This window comes from the organism of the source record quoted next, unplaced genomic scaffold (genome assembly GCF_019419815.1).
Source record: "Pyrus x bretschneideri cultivar Hongxiangsu unplaced genomic scaffold, Pyrus_bretschneideri_v1 Contig5, whole genome shotgun sequence".
Lineage (NCBI taxonomy): Eukaryota > Viridiplantae > Streptophyta > Magnoliopsida > Rosales > Rosaceae > Pyrus > Pyrus x bretschneideri.
This window is the reverse complement of record NW_025999787.1, coordinates 9,322,272-9,335,561: the sequence shown is the minus strand read 5'-3', so window position 1 is coordinate 9,335,561 and position 13,290 is coordinate 9,322,272. Positions and strand designations below refer to the sequence as shown.

The 13,290-nt window shown below is 38.1% G+C and overlaps 2 protein-coding genes across 2 annotated transcripts; both read left to right on the top strand.

Moving 5' to 3' along the window:
• Positions 1-817: 817 nt before the first annotated feature.
• Positions 818-2,730, top strand: LOC103945799 (CBL-interacting serine/threonine-protein kinase 11). The gene has a single exon (XM_009356382.3). The coding sequence runs from the start codon at positions 989-991 to the stop codon at positions 2,375-2,377; it is 1,389 nt and encodes a 462-aa protein (XP_009354657.2). The 5' UTR covers positions 818-988; the 3' UTR covers positions 2,378-2,730.
• A 2,121-nt stretch (positions 2,731-4,851) lies between these two features.
• Positions 4,852-8,912, top strand: LOC103945790. Its single transcript, XM_009356376.3, has 12 exons — positions 4,852-5,083; positions 5,420-6,583; positions 6,722-6,834; positions 6,970-7,089; positions 7,216-7,303; positions 7,483-7,574; positions 7,650-7,754; positions 7,855-7,964; positions 8,170-8,257; positions 8,353-8,388; positions 8,488-8,584; positions 8,655-8,912. The coding sequence occupies exons 2-11, from the start codon at positions 5,605-5,607 to the stop codon at positions 8,569-8,571; spliced, it is 1,815 nt and encodes a 604-aa protein (XP_009354651.2). The 5' UTR covers positions 4,852-5,083; positions 5,420-5,604; the 3' UTR covers positions 8,572-8,584; positions 8,655-8,912.
• Positions 8,913-13,290: the final 4,378 nt, after the last annotated feature.

The window sequence follows — 13,290 nt, the reverse complement described above, 5'->3', positions numbered from 1 at the left end:
TATTAAAAAAATATTATTTTGTTTTTCTTAATAAAATAAAACAAATTCAAACAAAAAACCGCCTTTTGCTATTTTTTAATTTTGGTCTCGCAGCAAACCCCGAATAAATAAAAACCGAACAAAATTATTGTTTGGTATAAAAAATAAAATCAGGTTTTTTTTTATTTAAAATAGTTTTTAAAATTCACATAATTTCTTATTTTAATTCATGAGATTTAAATTCAACATAAAGTGTCCTTTTTAAATAAAGTTAATGCGAGAGAAACTAAATACGTAAATAAAAATTTGTAAACTAAATAATATGAAATTAGATGATTAGATTATTATTTTTTTAACAAATAATATTATTTATACTAAAGGGAAGGAGATGAGTTTAGTCTCACAAAGAACTAGGAATAATGTGATTCAAACTCGCATTTGACGAGAATCGAACTTAATACCTCTCACTTATAAGTGAAGAGGAATACCATAAAACCGAAATAATAAATGACATTAGATTATTACTTGAGCGTTGATAAACATGCTCAGTTTTATTAGTGACACGTCATTTATTTTGTAAATTTAATCTCTAAATTTAATCTTCCTATCGTTACCCCAAAAACGTTGAATGGGTGGTTTTTTTTTCAAACTAATAGAGAATTTTCCAGAAGAACCAAAATGTTATCTAATTAATTACAGAAGCAATTTCTATAGATTTTAAATTTATGAGATCACAGTAAATAATTATGACAAGCTGCCTATTTAACTAAAAAACCATAAAATTACTCTCCCGCGTATGGAAAAATATCTCCCTTTAAGTTAAAATGCTTCCACCGAAAGTCTCTCCATATTTTTCTCTCCTCCCACTCCTCCTCGTTCCTCCAATTAAAACTCCCAACGTTCCTCCTCCTGACAAAAATAAAAATCCCCAAATTCTCTCTTCCAAGCTATCAAAACCCACAGCCCTGACCGACACGATTACCCCGGTTCGATCTCATCTCGGCATCCCATGATGCCGGGGAGCGAAGAACGACAGCCGCTGCTGGTGCCTGGGCCGCCGCAGCAGCAGCAGCGTATCCCCGACAATGCCCTGTTCGGGAAGTACGAGCTCGGCAAGCTCCTCGGGTGCGGCGCCTTCGCCAAAGTCTACCACGCCCGCAACGTTCTCACTGGCCAGAGTGTCGCCGTGAAAGTCATCAACAAGAAGAAGCTCACCGGCACCAACCTCATGTCCAACATCAAGCGCGAGATCACCATCATGCGCCGGCTCCGCCACCCCAACATCGTCAAGCTCTACGAGGTTCTCGCCTCCAAGACCAAGATCTACTTCGTCGTGGAGTTCGTCAAAGGCGGTGAGCTTTTTGCCAAGGTGTCGAAGGGGCGGTTCTCGGAGAATCTCAGCCGGAAATACTTTCAGCAGCTCATCTCCGCCGTCGGGTACTGCCACTCCCGCGGGATCTACCACCGCGATTTGAAACCCGAGAATTTGTTGGTTGACGAGAACGGGAATTTGAAGGTCTCTGATTTCGGGCTCAGCGCCGTGGCCGACCAGATCCGACCCGACGGGCTCCTCCACACGCTTTGCGGGACCCCTGCTTACGTGGCGCCGGAGATTTTGACGAAGAAGGGATACGACGGCGCGAAGGTGGATGTGTGGTCGTGCGGTGTGATACTGTACGTTTTGAACACCGGATATTTGCCGTTCAACGACCCCAATCTGATGGCGATGTATAAGAAGATTTACAAGGGCGAGTTCCGGTGCCCGAAATGGATGTCGGCGGATCTGAAGCGGTTTTTGGGTCGGCTCATGGATACCAACCCGGCGACCCGGATTACGATCGACGAGATTTTGAAGGACCCGTGGTTCAGAAAAGGCGGGTACAAGGAGATCAAATTCTACGACGACGATTGTTCGATGGACGACGCCAAAATCGGCGGCGAGGAGGAGCAGAAGGGCGTGACGAGCCTGAACGCGTTCGATTTGATTTCGTTCTCGGCCGGGTTGGACCTGTCCGGGTTGTTCGAGTCGTCGAGCAGCAGCCCTGCGGAGGACGGCGAGCGCTTTATATCGGAGGAGACGGTGGAGAAGGTGATGGAGAGAGTGGCCGAGTTTGCCAAGACGGAGAAGTTGAGGGTGAGGAGGAAGAAGGATTGGGGACTGGAGATGGAAGGGCAGAATGGAAATTTATCAATTGCTGTGGAGGTTTACAGATTGACGGATAATCTGGTGGTGGTGGAGGCCAAGAGGACGGGCGGAGACGCCGCCCCGTTCAAGGAGATGTGGAAGAACAAGCTCAGGCCTTATCTGATCTGCCCAAATGATCAAAGCATCTCATCGTCCATATCAACTCCGTCGTCTTCTTCCTCCTCGCTCCCTTGCCCAGTCAACGAATGCTGATCGTGGGTGTCGAACGACAGGTCGTTTTCTGGAGTGGCAATTAAAATTAATCCAGTAATTAATAAAAAAAAAATGAAAAAAAAAAAATTGGTGATGGTTTTGTTGTGTTTGTACTGGGAAATAAATAAAAACACAGGATTACAAGCCGATTTTGTAATCTGGGGTTAATGCTGGGATTAGTGAGAGGATATATGTGTTATGTACAGATGATGATTTGTAGCCTTTGATAGGCCTCATCAACAGAGGATGAAGGGTTAGATTCAAATCGAATCAAAACCCTGACTCTTTTTGCAATGCATCTTGTATAATTGTATTAATTCATTCTTTTTATGATTTCAATTTCTGTGTTTGTATTTGCCTGTTCATATTAATTTCTTTGCCGTTGGTCTAATGACATGTTTATTTATTTAGAACGTGATCATAAAGTTTTGATTTCTAACTGCTTGTACGAAACTAAAACTAGAAGTGTCTCACAACAAAAACTGAGATTGAACACCGGAAAACTCGTAATGAAAAAGTCTATCAATTAAGGATTTTGATTGGTTAGGGCTGGTTGATTACATACGTTTTCATTTTCTTTCGCGTTCATAACTTTCTCAATTCATGATTTTGTCCATTCCGAATAAATAAACGCGATAGCAAGAAAATCTGAATCCCAGCTCAAATTTGTTAAACGTGATGTTCACATATTGGAATGGCCTACCAAGTTTTAAATTGATTTAAATTGGTAGCCTAGCTGTAAATTGAGGGCAAAATGATTAAAAAATCACATGCGGTAGTCTGACCGGACCAATTATTTGGTCCAGACTGGTTGGAAACTTGGAATATTTGCCAATTTGCTAGATTTTAGGACCCAGTTTCATGTGACACAGTGCTATGCATCATTTTATTATTTATTTTATTCGTTGGAGTGACGTTTTGATGCCTTGTTTTGTGTTAATTGCTTCAATAATTCATCAAGAAAGTGATTAGTTCAGCCAGCAATTATACGCAATGATACCAGAAGGGACATAAACAAAATTATGGGCATCAATGATGAAACAAATAAGTTCAAGGAGAAATGGCAAAGCAATTTTTTTTTTAAATTGCTTTTTCTGTCACCTTACCGTTTAACGTCAATTTTCGCTTCAACATTATAAAATATTGTGCTAAAACCATGAGATGACAGAGAGTGAATGCATAGAATCCCCTTATCATTTCTCTCAATTCAAGTAAAGAATAGAGGGTAATTGGGAGAATAGAGTTGGGAGGAAGCTAGCTCTAGATTCTATGACGAAAGAATGAAGCTTAATCAAAAGAAATTTTTGTGTGGACGTGTATATAGGGTACCGCACTTAATTGAGACCAAATAGAATGAGTCAGGTCTTTTAGTAAGAGATGTCGGACGATTGACGTGGTTTGGAGTGCTGAACCAATAATTTCTCCTTAGTAAAAGAACAAATGCATAGTATAGTATTATCGTTGTCTTACTTTTGTCTTATCTATGTGAATATGTGCATAGTATAGTATTATTGTTGTCTTACTTTTATCTTATCCATGTGAATATGGAGTTGTGTTTGTCTAATAAGAGCTCGAGGAATCACAAGCAAATGAAACCTCTAGTCGCCTATCAAGGAGAAAATTATAGATCTGTCCAGTTTGAGGACCACCCAATTCCAACCTAATTCGTATTCTCAACCATACAAAATATGTATTATTATTATTATTATTTTTTTTGGTCATTGGCTCGTGAATTGAATGATTATGTGGTACCCATTTTTCACGTTTGGTAAAATCAGTAATGAGTTTATCAAACTTGTGATCAGAGGCGGAGCCACAAAGGAGCAAGGATTGTCTTAGGTTTAGTCTGATATTTTTTACGCATAAAAGTGTAGTGTAATACTTATGATTTTCAAGGTTTTTTCATAGACTCAGGGCCCTAATCCGATGTTTTTACTTTAATTACTTTTATCGGATTTGATTTGAGGTTGGTGGCTTCTATTGAGTTTAGGTAATTCGTTGCTTGTGAGTTTTGAGGAAGAGGGAGAGAGGAAGAAACTTAGAGAGGCTTAGGGTTTAGGTTTAACTAAGAGGATGATGAGGATGACACAATACAAATGACGGTGGTAGGTTGTTCACCACATGTCAAAGTAATTTTTGCAAGATTAGGGAAGCATTTCCGATTTACACTTCTAGGCCTCTTTAGGGTTAAAATCGTAGCTCCACCAATGCTTGTGATGGCGGAGAATTTTGTACTCTTGACAACCCTCGTTCATGCAATAGGCAATGATTTCCAATAATTTCTCCTTAGCTATAGGGGCATATGGGAAAAGAACAATTACATAACATGGTACAACTTATATTTGTCCTTGTCTTACTTTTATCAAATCTTATTTTCTTTTAATTTGCACGAGAATATAGAGTCAAGCACGACTCCACATTTTAGGGTAGTTCTTCCTTAGTGTTGTAATGCGTATGAGAATTTCATTCTCAAATGGCCCAATTTGTAAATCCAACGGGCCGTAAACAATGTGAGCAGTCGTCACTCACACTCCTTACTTCTGAATCAGGGTTTAGGGTTTAAGCGTCCATGCCAAACACTCGTTTTACAGAGAGAACTGGCGCTGATTGCTGAAGCACTGCTCCAAATCCCAAGTCCCCAATTAGGTCTTTGCAGCGATTACAGCGCCTTTGAGAGGGTTCAGGCTTGGTCGAAGGAGGAGTCTGGTAAGTCCCAAATGAAATTTCACATTTCAAGTTCCTTGCTTTATCCGAATCCGGCAACTGGGCACATTCGGTATTGAATTACAATCCAAGTGACGGTGTCCAAACGATGGATTCGGCGTGGGAATCTCCCTATTCGAATGCCAAATCCATGGAAACAAACATAGCCTCTGTATTTTTATTTATTTATTGCAAATGGCTTTTATTTCTCTTTGTAGGTGATACTTTGTGCAATTAAATTGTGAAAATTTCTGCTGGAATTTATCGATCAAGTGTAATTTCTGGTCTAAAATGCTACTGGAAATGGGATTTATTGTTTATTTCGTGTATGTTTTGTAGGTCGGATTCATACATCTGCTTGAATTTCAGTATATTCAGGGTGGTGCTCTGAAGTGTGTGCTAAAATAGGAGGTTTGCCTTGTAATTTTGGGATTGGTTTTGGCTACTGAGTAGTTTAAGTTGTTGCTGGGTGGATTCGATTTTTGAGAATTCGGGGTATTTAATTGAGTGCTAGTGGTTAGAGCATGTCTGCAGAGGCTAAATTAAGGTTTAAGCTCAATAAGAAACTCAAAGCATCTATTGGAAGGCCCAAGTTTCACAGTGATGGAAAAAGGGACAGTGACAATGATAATAGGAGGGGGAGCTTTAATAAGAAGGGGATAAAGTTTCACAATTCTGAAGAAGGGAGTCGTGGAGATCTTAATAAAAGGGACGATTCTAAAACCATGAATGGTGATAGGAGAAGGAAGAGAATCTATGGTGACCAAGACACAGATCGGGATTCTCAGTCTTCTAGAAATGGAGAGGCATCTTATCGGAAGCCTTTTTCTAGGAAAGGACCGAACCAAGTAAAGGATGGTTTTGATAGTGAAAGGAACGATACTAGAGCTCCTTTGCGTCCTCGCTCTAGGTGGGGTTCTAATTATTTGGGGAACACTGAATCTGAAACTAAACGTTTTTCTCGTAGGAGTCCCAGAGAGTCCAATAAAACCAAAAGTAAGGATGGTTTTGGTTATGAAAAGAATGGAAGTGAATCTCCTTTGCGTTCTCGCTCTAGGTGGGGTTCTAATAGATTAGAGAATGCTGATTCTGAAACTAAACGTTTTTCTCCTAGGAGTCCCAAAGTTTACAATAAAACCAAAAGTAAGGATGGTTTTGGAAATGAAAAGAACGCAAGTGAATCTCCTGGGCGTCCTCGCTCTATCTGGGTTTCTAATGGATTAGAGAATGCTACTTCTGAAAATAAACGTTTTTCATCTAAGGATAGAGGTGCAAAAGTTTCCAGTAAAACCAAATATAAGGAGGGCGATAAGATGGAATCTGTTACTACCGATGGTGGTCAGGCTAGTGCACTGAAGAAACATAGCAAATTTAAGCCGGATAAGAAAATTTTGAATGAAGAATCAGGGGTGATAGATGATCAACCAAAGAAGAGGAAGCGAATTCGATTAGATCCTCATGATATCTCAAATAAAAGATTTGATGATACTATTGTTATAAATGGTCAGTTTATCAATTACTTCCATTTTTTTGTATAATTTGAATTTGTATCACTACTACTAGTATTTTTTGTGTTTACTTTTTTAACGAAATGTAGAGTTTTTCATTTTCCTGACACCTCGTATTTTTTGTGTTCCCCAGAAAGCAAAAAGGAGAAGGAAAAAGATGAGGAGGAAAAAGCTGAAATCTCAAAAAATGCACAGTTTCGTGCAATACAACCAAGTTCCTCAATCCTATCTTATGTGGAAGATAATGTAATTTGTATGCACAGGTCTTTTGATGTTTGGGATATATGCTTTTCGATTTTATGTTTCTAAGTATGGAGACTCTCTCTATTTTCTAACCGTTCAATTCTTGAAATATAACTCTTGTTTTTTATTTATTTAAAGTTGTTGGGTCGTAGACGCTTGATAGAGTTGAGGAGGGCAGGCTACAACACTGAGCTTTCTGCCCCATTGGATAATATTCCTTTCTCTACCAGCTCAGAAAGGGAGAATATTGAGGAAAATGTATGTTTATACATCTCAATTTTCACATATTTTTCAGAACAAGCTTAAATCAATATAGTGTTAGGATGACCCTCTGTTTACTGTTTTATGGAATCGCATTAATATGAACCTTTACTACTTTTACAGATATTTAGAAATAAATTGACATTTTTTGCCGCTGCGAAAGTTTCATCATCATTTCCACCTCCTGATCTTCCAGAGATTGCATTTGCAGGTGTGTTTTGTTTCCCTCGATGCAATCCAATTAGCTCTACGTTTGTATCCCTTTCTTAGTAGTTTAATTCTGATCTGATTAGTGAGTTCATCATCTAATGTATGTTCAGTGGTTCGATCAGAACTTTTATTGTGATAAGAGACAATGAGTGATGTTGTTGGCTTCCATTTGTTTTTCAGGGAGGTCAAATGTCGGAAAATCATCACTACTTAATGCACTTACTAGACAATGGGGTGTTGTACGAACGTCAGACAAGCCTGGTCTTACTCAGGTTACAAAATAGGCTTTGTTGCTATGATTTCGTTAGCTGTTCAGTTTGTTGATGACAAATGTGCTTTTTCTGCAGACTATTAACTTCTTCAATCTAGGATCAAAGCTCTGCTTGGTTGATCTGCCAGGGTACGGCTTTGCTTATGCTAAAGAAGAAGTTAAGGATGCTTGGGTGGAGCTTGTGAGTAACAACTTTAGTTCTTTGCTTTTCTAGAGTGGAATCAGTCTAACTCTTATATACGCCAATATAATTATTTTCTTGGACGCTTTGAAATTTGTAGGTGAAGGAGTATGTTTCGACAAGAGTTGGTCTAAAACGAGTGTGCTTACTTATTGACACAAAATGGGGAATGAAGCCAAGGGATCATGAACTCATTGACTTGATGGAAAGGTACCAGTGGACACTTCTGTAAAACTACTATTTTAATGACTGTTGGGATTACCACAGTGGAAGCAATCACACCTTTATTATCTTCAAGTTTGGTATTCGTATATATATACGAATGAATGCAGAAATACTTGTTATGTGCATTCTGGAACTATATGGCTCGCTCTCAATTTTTTTTTTTTTATGATGTTTATTACTTGATTTACAGGGCTGAAACTAAATATCAGATTTTATTGACGAAGACGGATACAGTTTTCCCAATTGATGTGGGACGTCGTGCAATGCAAATTGAAGAGGTGAGTGTGGCTTATTTATGCTGACAATATATAGCATATAAGTAGATTTTCTTCGTAAGACTAACATTTTCAATACAACATATTTGATCTTGCAGAGTCTGAAAGCAAATAAATCTTTGGTCCAACCTGCGGTATGCTTTGCTTTGATCAGTTGATAAGCACAAGCAGACTATTTATGTGTATCAATTCATAAAATGATGTAATCACTTCGGATTTGGTTCTTATTTCAGGTGATGGTGAGCTCGAAATCTGGAGCTGGTATTCGAAGTTTAAGAACAGTGCTAGCAAAGATTGCTCGTGTTGCCAAAGTCTAATACGTAGTGTCAGGTAAATTTTGCTTCTAGAACCAAGGGCGGATTCAAGTTCTTTCTTAATAATGTGAAATCATCTATGTTAGGTGGTTATGTACTTCTTGGCTGTGCCGGGCAGCTTGTACGATTGTTCTGGCTTGGAAGCCGAAGGTCCCCAACTCATGGAGATGCCGGATGCACGCAGATTGTTTGCCTCCACAGATTGAGCAGTTAAATGAGAATTAGTTTTGTAGATTCTAGCTTTATTTATTTTTTGAAGTTTTGAAGTTGAAGGTTCTACAGATTATAGGACCATTTGATCGCAGACATTTTAAAGATAATTTTGAAAGGCTTTTTTCGGCTGATTGGTGCAAATGGTGCAAAATGCAGCCATGGATCACGCATTCTCGAATTATGCCTTTAACATACTATCGTCAGTCGCCGGTCATGACGATAGTGCAGCCATTGATGGTCGTGAGTTCCACTGTCATTATCAACGGCTGCGCTATCGGGCGGCTGCACTATCGCTTGATCATTTAAAAAGGATAGTGGGAAACCAGTGCAAATGCAACATGGTGGACTTTATTGGATAATTTACCAAGAGTTGGGAGTTGTAATTGCAAATGTCAAAATAATTTATGCGGTCCTTTTTGTCCAAAGTGGACTTTGGGATTGATTTTACTCTTTATTTTGATTTGTGACAATGAAACTTAATGGAAAATTAGAAGTAGTTTTTGAGTTTGTCCACTGTAAACGTTTTAAGAATAATTTTAACCCATTTGCTTTGCGAGGATATTGACAGATTTTTTACCGAATGACCAAAATAATTTAGACAAATTTATGAAATTTTATTGATTTTCATTGTTTAAGAAGTTATGCAATCTCATAAACAATTTTCACTATAAATCCACCCAAAAAACTCAAATTCTAGTTTTTTTTTTCAAAAAAAAAAAGATTAACTAAGTTGATTAAAAGGGAATTGGATTCGCTCCGGACTTTAATGTCCGAAGCCTAGGAATCAATTCATCTAGGCCGTACAAATTGAATTCAACTATTTCTATTAACTTATTTTCCTGGCCCACCACAAAAAACCAATAGCTCTGATTTCTTTTACACACTAATTAATGATCCAAATAATTTAATCCTTGAACTGTGAACACTAAGGTCCGGAGCAGAATTCTGATTAAAAGCACTCAACCTCGATTCCCCAAGTAATCTTTATCCCTAAAGTCATCTTCAAGCAATTAAAAATAAATAAATTAGAGACATGTGTGTGTGTGTGTGTCAGGTCAAATGCAATTATCGCAATGGATCCAAAGTTCCCAACTTTGAATTAGTTTAATTCATGACCTAACCAAAAAAAAAAATAATTGACCATTCCCTCTCACCATTGGCATTCTTCAACTGCACCCTTCCTACTCCCTCCCTCCCTTTTCATAACCAACACACATTTCTTAATCCTCTCTCTCCTCTCTTTCTCTGTGCATGAGACTGAGAAGGAGAAATGTGTCCCCTCCGACTGATTCTGATATTCCTCTCCGCCACCCTCGCCGGCTTCTTTGTCCTCAGAAACCTCAAATCCGACGACCCCAAATTGGAACCGCCGCAAGATGAACAAGAAACTCACCATTTCCAAAACCCCAACAAATCTCCCGACCGGTTCTCCAAGGTTCCCAATCCATTTTCCCCTTCAATTCTTACCCAATTTCAGCTTTTTTCTTCTGGGTTTCTCTCCGTTTTAACAAATTTTGCTTCTTTTTGTGTGCTTCTGCAGGTTCGCTCCGCCGTGGAATCCGGGTTCTGGACCGTCATGGACATGGCCAGCGGACGCTACCTCTGGAGGCATTTGTCGTCGCCGGCGACAGCGAAGCAGTCGGATTGATGCTGTAATTGATGGGAATAGCACATGAGTCCAGGTTTGTGATTGACTCGTATGAATCTAAGATGTTGTAATTTTGGAAGGATCCAATTGAAAAAAATCTGAAATGTTGTATAATGTTTGCAAATGGTGTGCTGTAGCTGTAATTACTAGTATTCAGAAACAATGTCAATCCAATTTGTATTGTAAAATTGGTATTTTACACTATCTGGTTCTGGTTTCTGTATTATCTAATAAAATGTGGTGTGGAGAAATTTCACTAAGACATTATCCACCTCTATAAAACTAAGGCTTGTGAACTTTGGCAGCTTTCATACATTGTACTTTACCTTGCCAGTGCTATTTATAAAGAGAGCATGTTGTCAGTATATAAGAAAGTCTCCTGCTTTAATCCATTCGAGTTTCATTAATCGATTAGAATAGATACTATACTTGATGTTAATGAAAAGGCTGAGAGAGGATTTTATGAAACACACATTTAGAATGTCGAAGTTTGGTATACACGCTTGTATGCACAAATGTAAGGATCATTTGTCTGTTTATGGTGATGGATTTTCTGTGTTTTTCCGCAGTTAGGGATAATGGAAATTGTTGTTTGCTATGGCTGCTGGTTTATGGTTAATTAAGTTTGCGATTTCAGCGCAATATAGATAATCTTTCTCTTACATGCCCACATGCACATGTGTAACCAATGCTGCTGTCGTATCCTATGAACTAATGTTTGCTGATGAGTGTTAGGGCATCTGGAAGGGAGTGTTGTGATACCATTCATATTACTGCTATTTGATATGTGGATTCTTTGTCTTCTCTTTTGCATGCTTGCTATGTGACTATTTAGGCCAAGATTCTACATTTCTGGTATTCTGGTTGCAGACTGTTGATGCGCTCTGCTTATAATGTGTAATCTTTTTCCGTCAAATGAATTGGAATATGACGCTTTTGTATGGTGGTTTGCTCGTTGATGCTTCTCTCCTTGTATCTTCCCATCTGTGTCTGTGTTGCCGACCTCAAATCTGATAGCTGCTGTTTCCTTAGTTGATGTCGTCTGTGTTGAAAATAGTAATGCCTTTGTTGCAATGAGCTCTTTCAATCTTCAACTCTTCACGAGTATCGGATCATTTGACTTGAGATCATCGGAAAGATGAATGCTTGGATTAGACTTTCATATTTGTGAGTTTATGATGCATTTCTATTAAGTTGGATCGCCATCCTCTTTTCTTTCGCAATCATCATTTCGTCTTCATTACATTACTGTGATGAAATGTTTATCTGAGGATAATGTTAGGAACATGAACCAACTAACCAAGTGTAGATGACAAACTTAAGGATAATGTTAGACCTACTTGAGCTTACTGACAGATAATTGACTTTGTATGTGCAACTTATCACTAGCATGGGCTTGTATTTTCTGTCGAAAAAATGTTTCTTGACGTCTCTACCGCTAAATAGGAGGTTGGCTTGGCAATTTCTATTTGGTATCTTAAGATTTGGATGGCCTGGATTTCTGTTTCTGTAATAGTAGCAGTAAGTAAACTCATTATGTACCTGACTTGGTATTGTACTTTCATTCCTTGATGAGCTGTTGGAGGAGGTCCATCAACGAAAATTCAATGGTTCCCCGGAGCATCCTATACTCTTGGGTTTTTTATCGTTAGATATTTGTTAATATATCGTTGACCAATAATCTAACGGTTAAAAGTCTCGGAGTGTAGAATTCCCCGCATATACCAGAAGGACTCGGCCAACAATCTACATGGAAACGATGGAGTGAATACTCACAGTTGAGGTTGAGTAGCCTAGTTTTTGTGCTTAAATTGTGCTAGGTTTTCTGACTTGGGGATTTGAATATATTGTTTTCTTGTACGTTCGTTATTTCTCCTGATTGGCCAACCTTTTGACAAAATGTTAGGTTGCTATTGGTAACTGATGGGTGAGAACATGACCCGACACATCAAATGTTATAAAATGATTGGCTGATACTAAAAATTATTTTATGACACTTAATTTACTAAATCATATTTTCGGTATACCGAAAACTTTCTCAAAATGGTTGGATGATGCATTCAAGTGAATAGATTGGCTTCTTTTCTTCCTTTTCTTCTTTTTTGGTTGGAAGTGGGTGGATTAGGTAAGAGTGGAATAAATCAATTAATAGACTCATTCCCATGGAGGATGTGACACATTCAAATGATCCATCCATCCACAACTTGATTGATTCAGCTCCCTCTCCCTTGAAAAATTCAGAATAATGATCGTTAGAAACGGTGGTCAACTTTTATCAAGATAAAGTTCACCTGTATCAAAATATGCAGTCAACTTCTGTTATTGCGAGAGATTTGTTATAACATGAGTAAATTGGTTATATTACGTAGTTGTCACAGTAAAAAACTATCTAATTAAAAGAAAATTGCAAATTAAGGGGTTTTTTTTTTCTCTGGTTCCAAATTAGAGAACAAGGTCATTTATAGTTGATTTGGTGTTGTAACTTGTATCAAAGCATTTTATATGATTTTTTAGAGTATAAAACACTTATACACTCAAGTGTTCTAGAATACTTTGGATATTTTAAGTTACTCCGGTTATTTTAACCTTCAAATCTTCGTTTAAAAACACAAAACATAAAAGTTAGTTGTTATAACCTCCTTAAAATTTTTGCTCAACAAATATGGAATACGATATAAAAAAAAGTATTTGAAGTGGCACTAATCAGCTTATTCTTTTTGCGAATAAAGAAACAGCAAGCCACGTGGCAAAAACTTGGTTTCTCTTTCAAGAATTTGGATTCTTGCCGGATCATTTTTGTGAGGATCTCAGAAATTCGTAAATCGTGTTCGTTCATTGTATATCATACGATTAGAAATTAT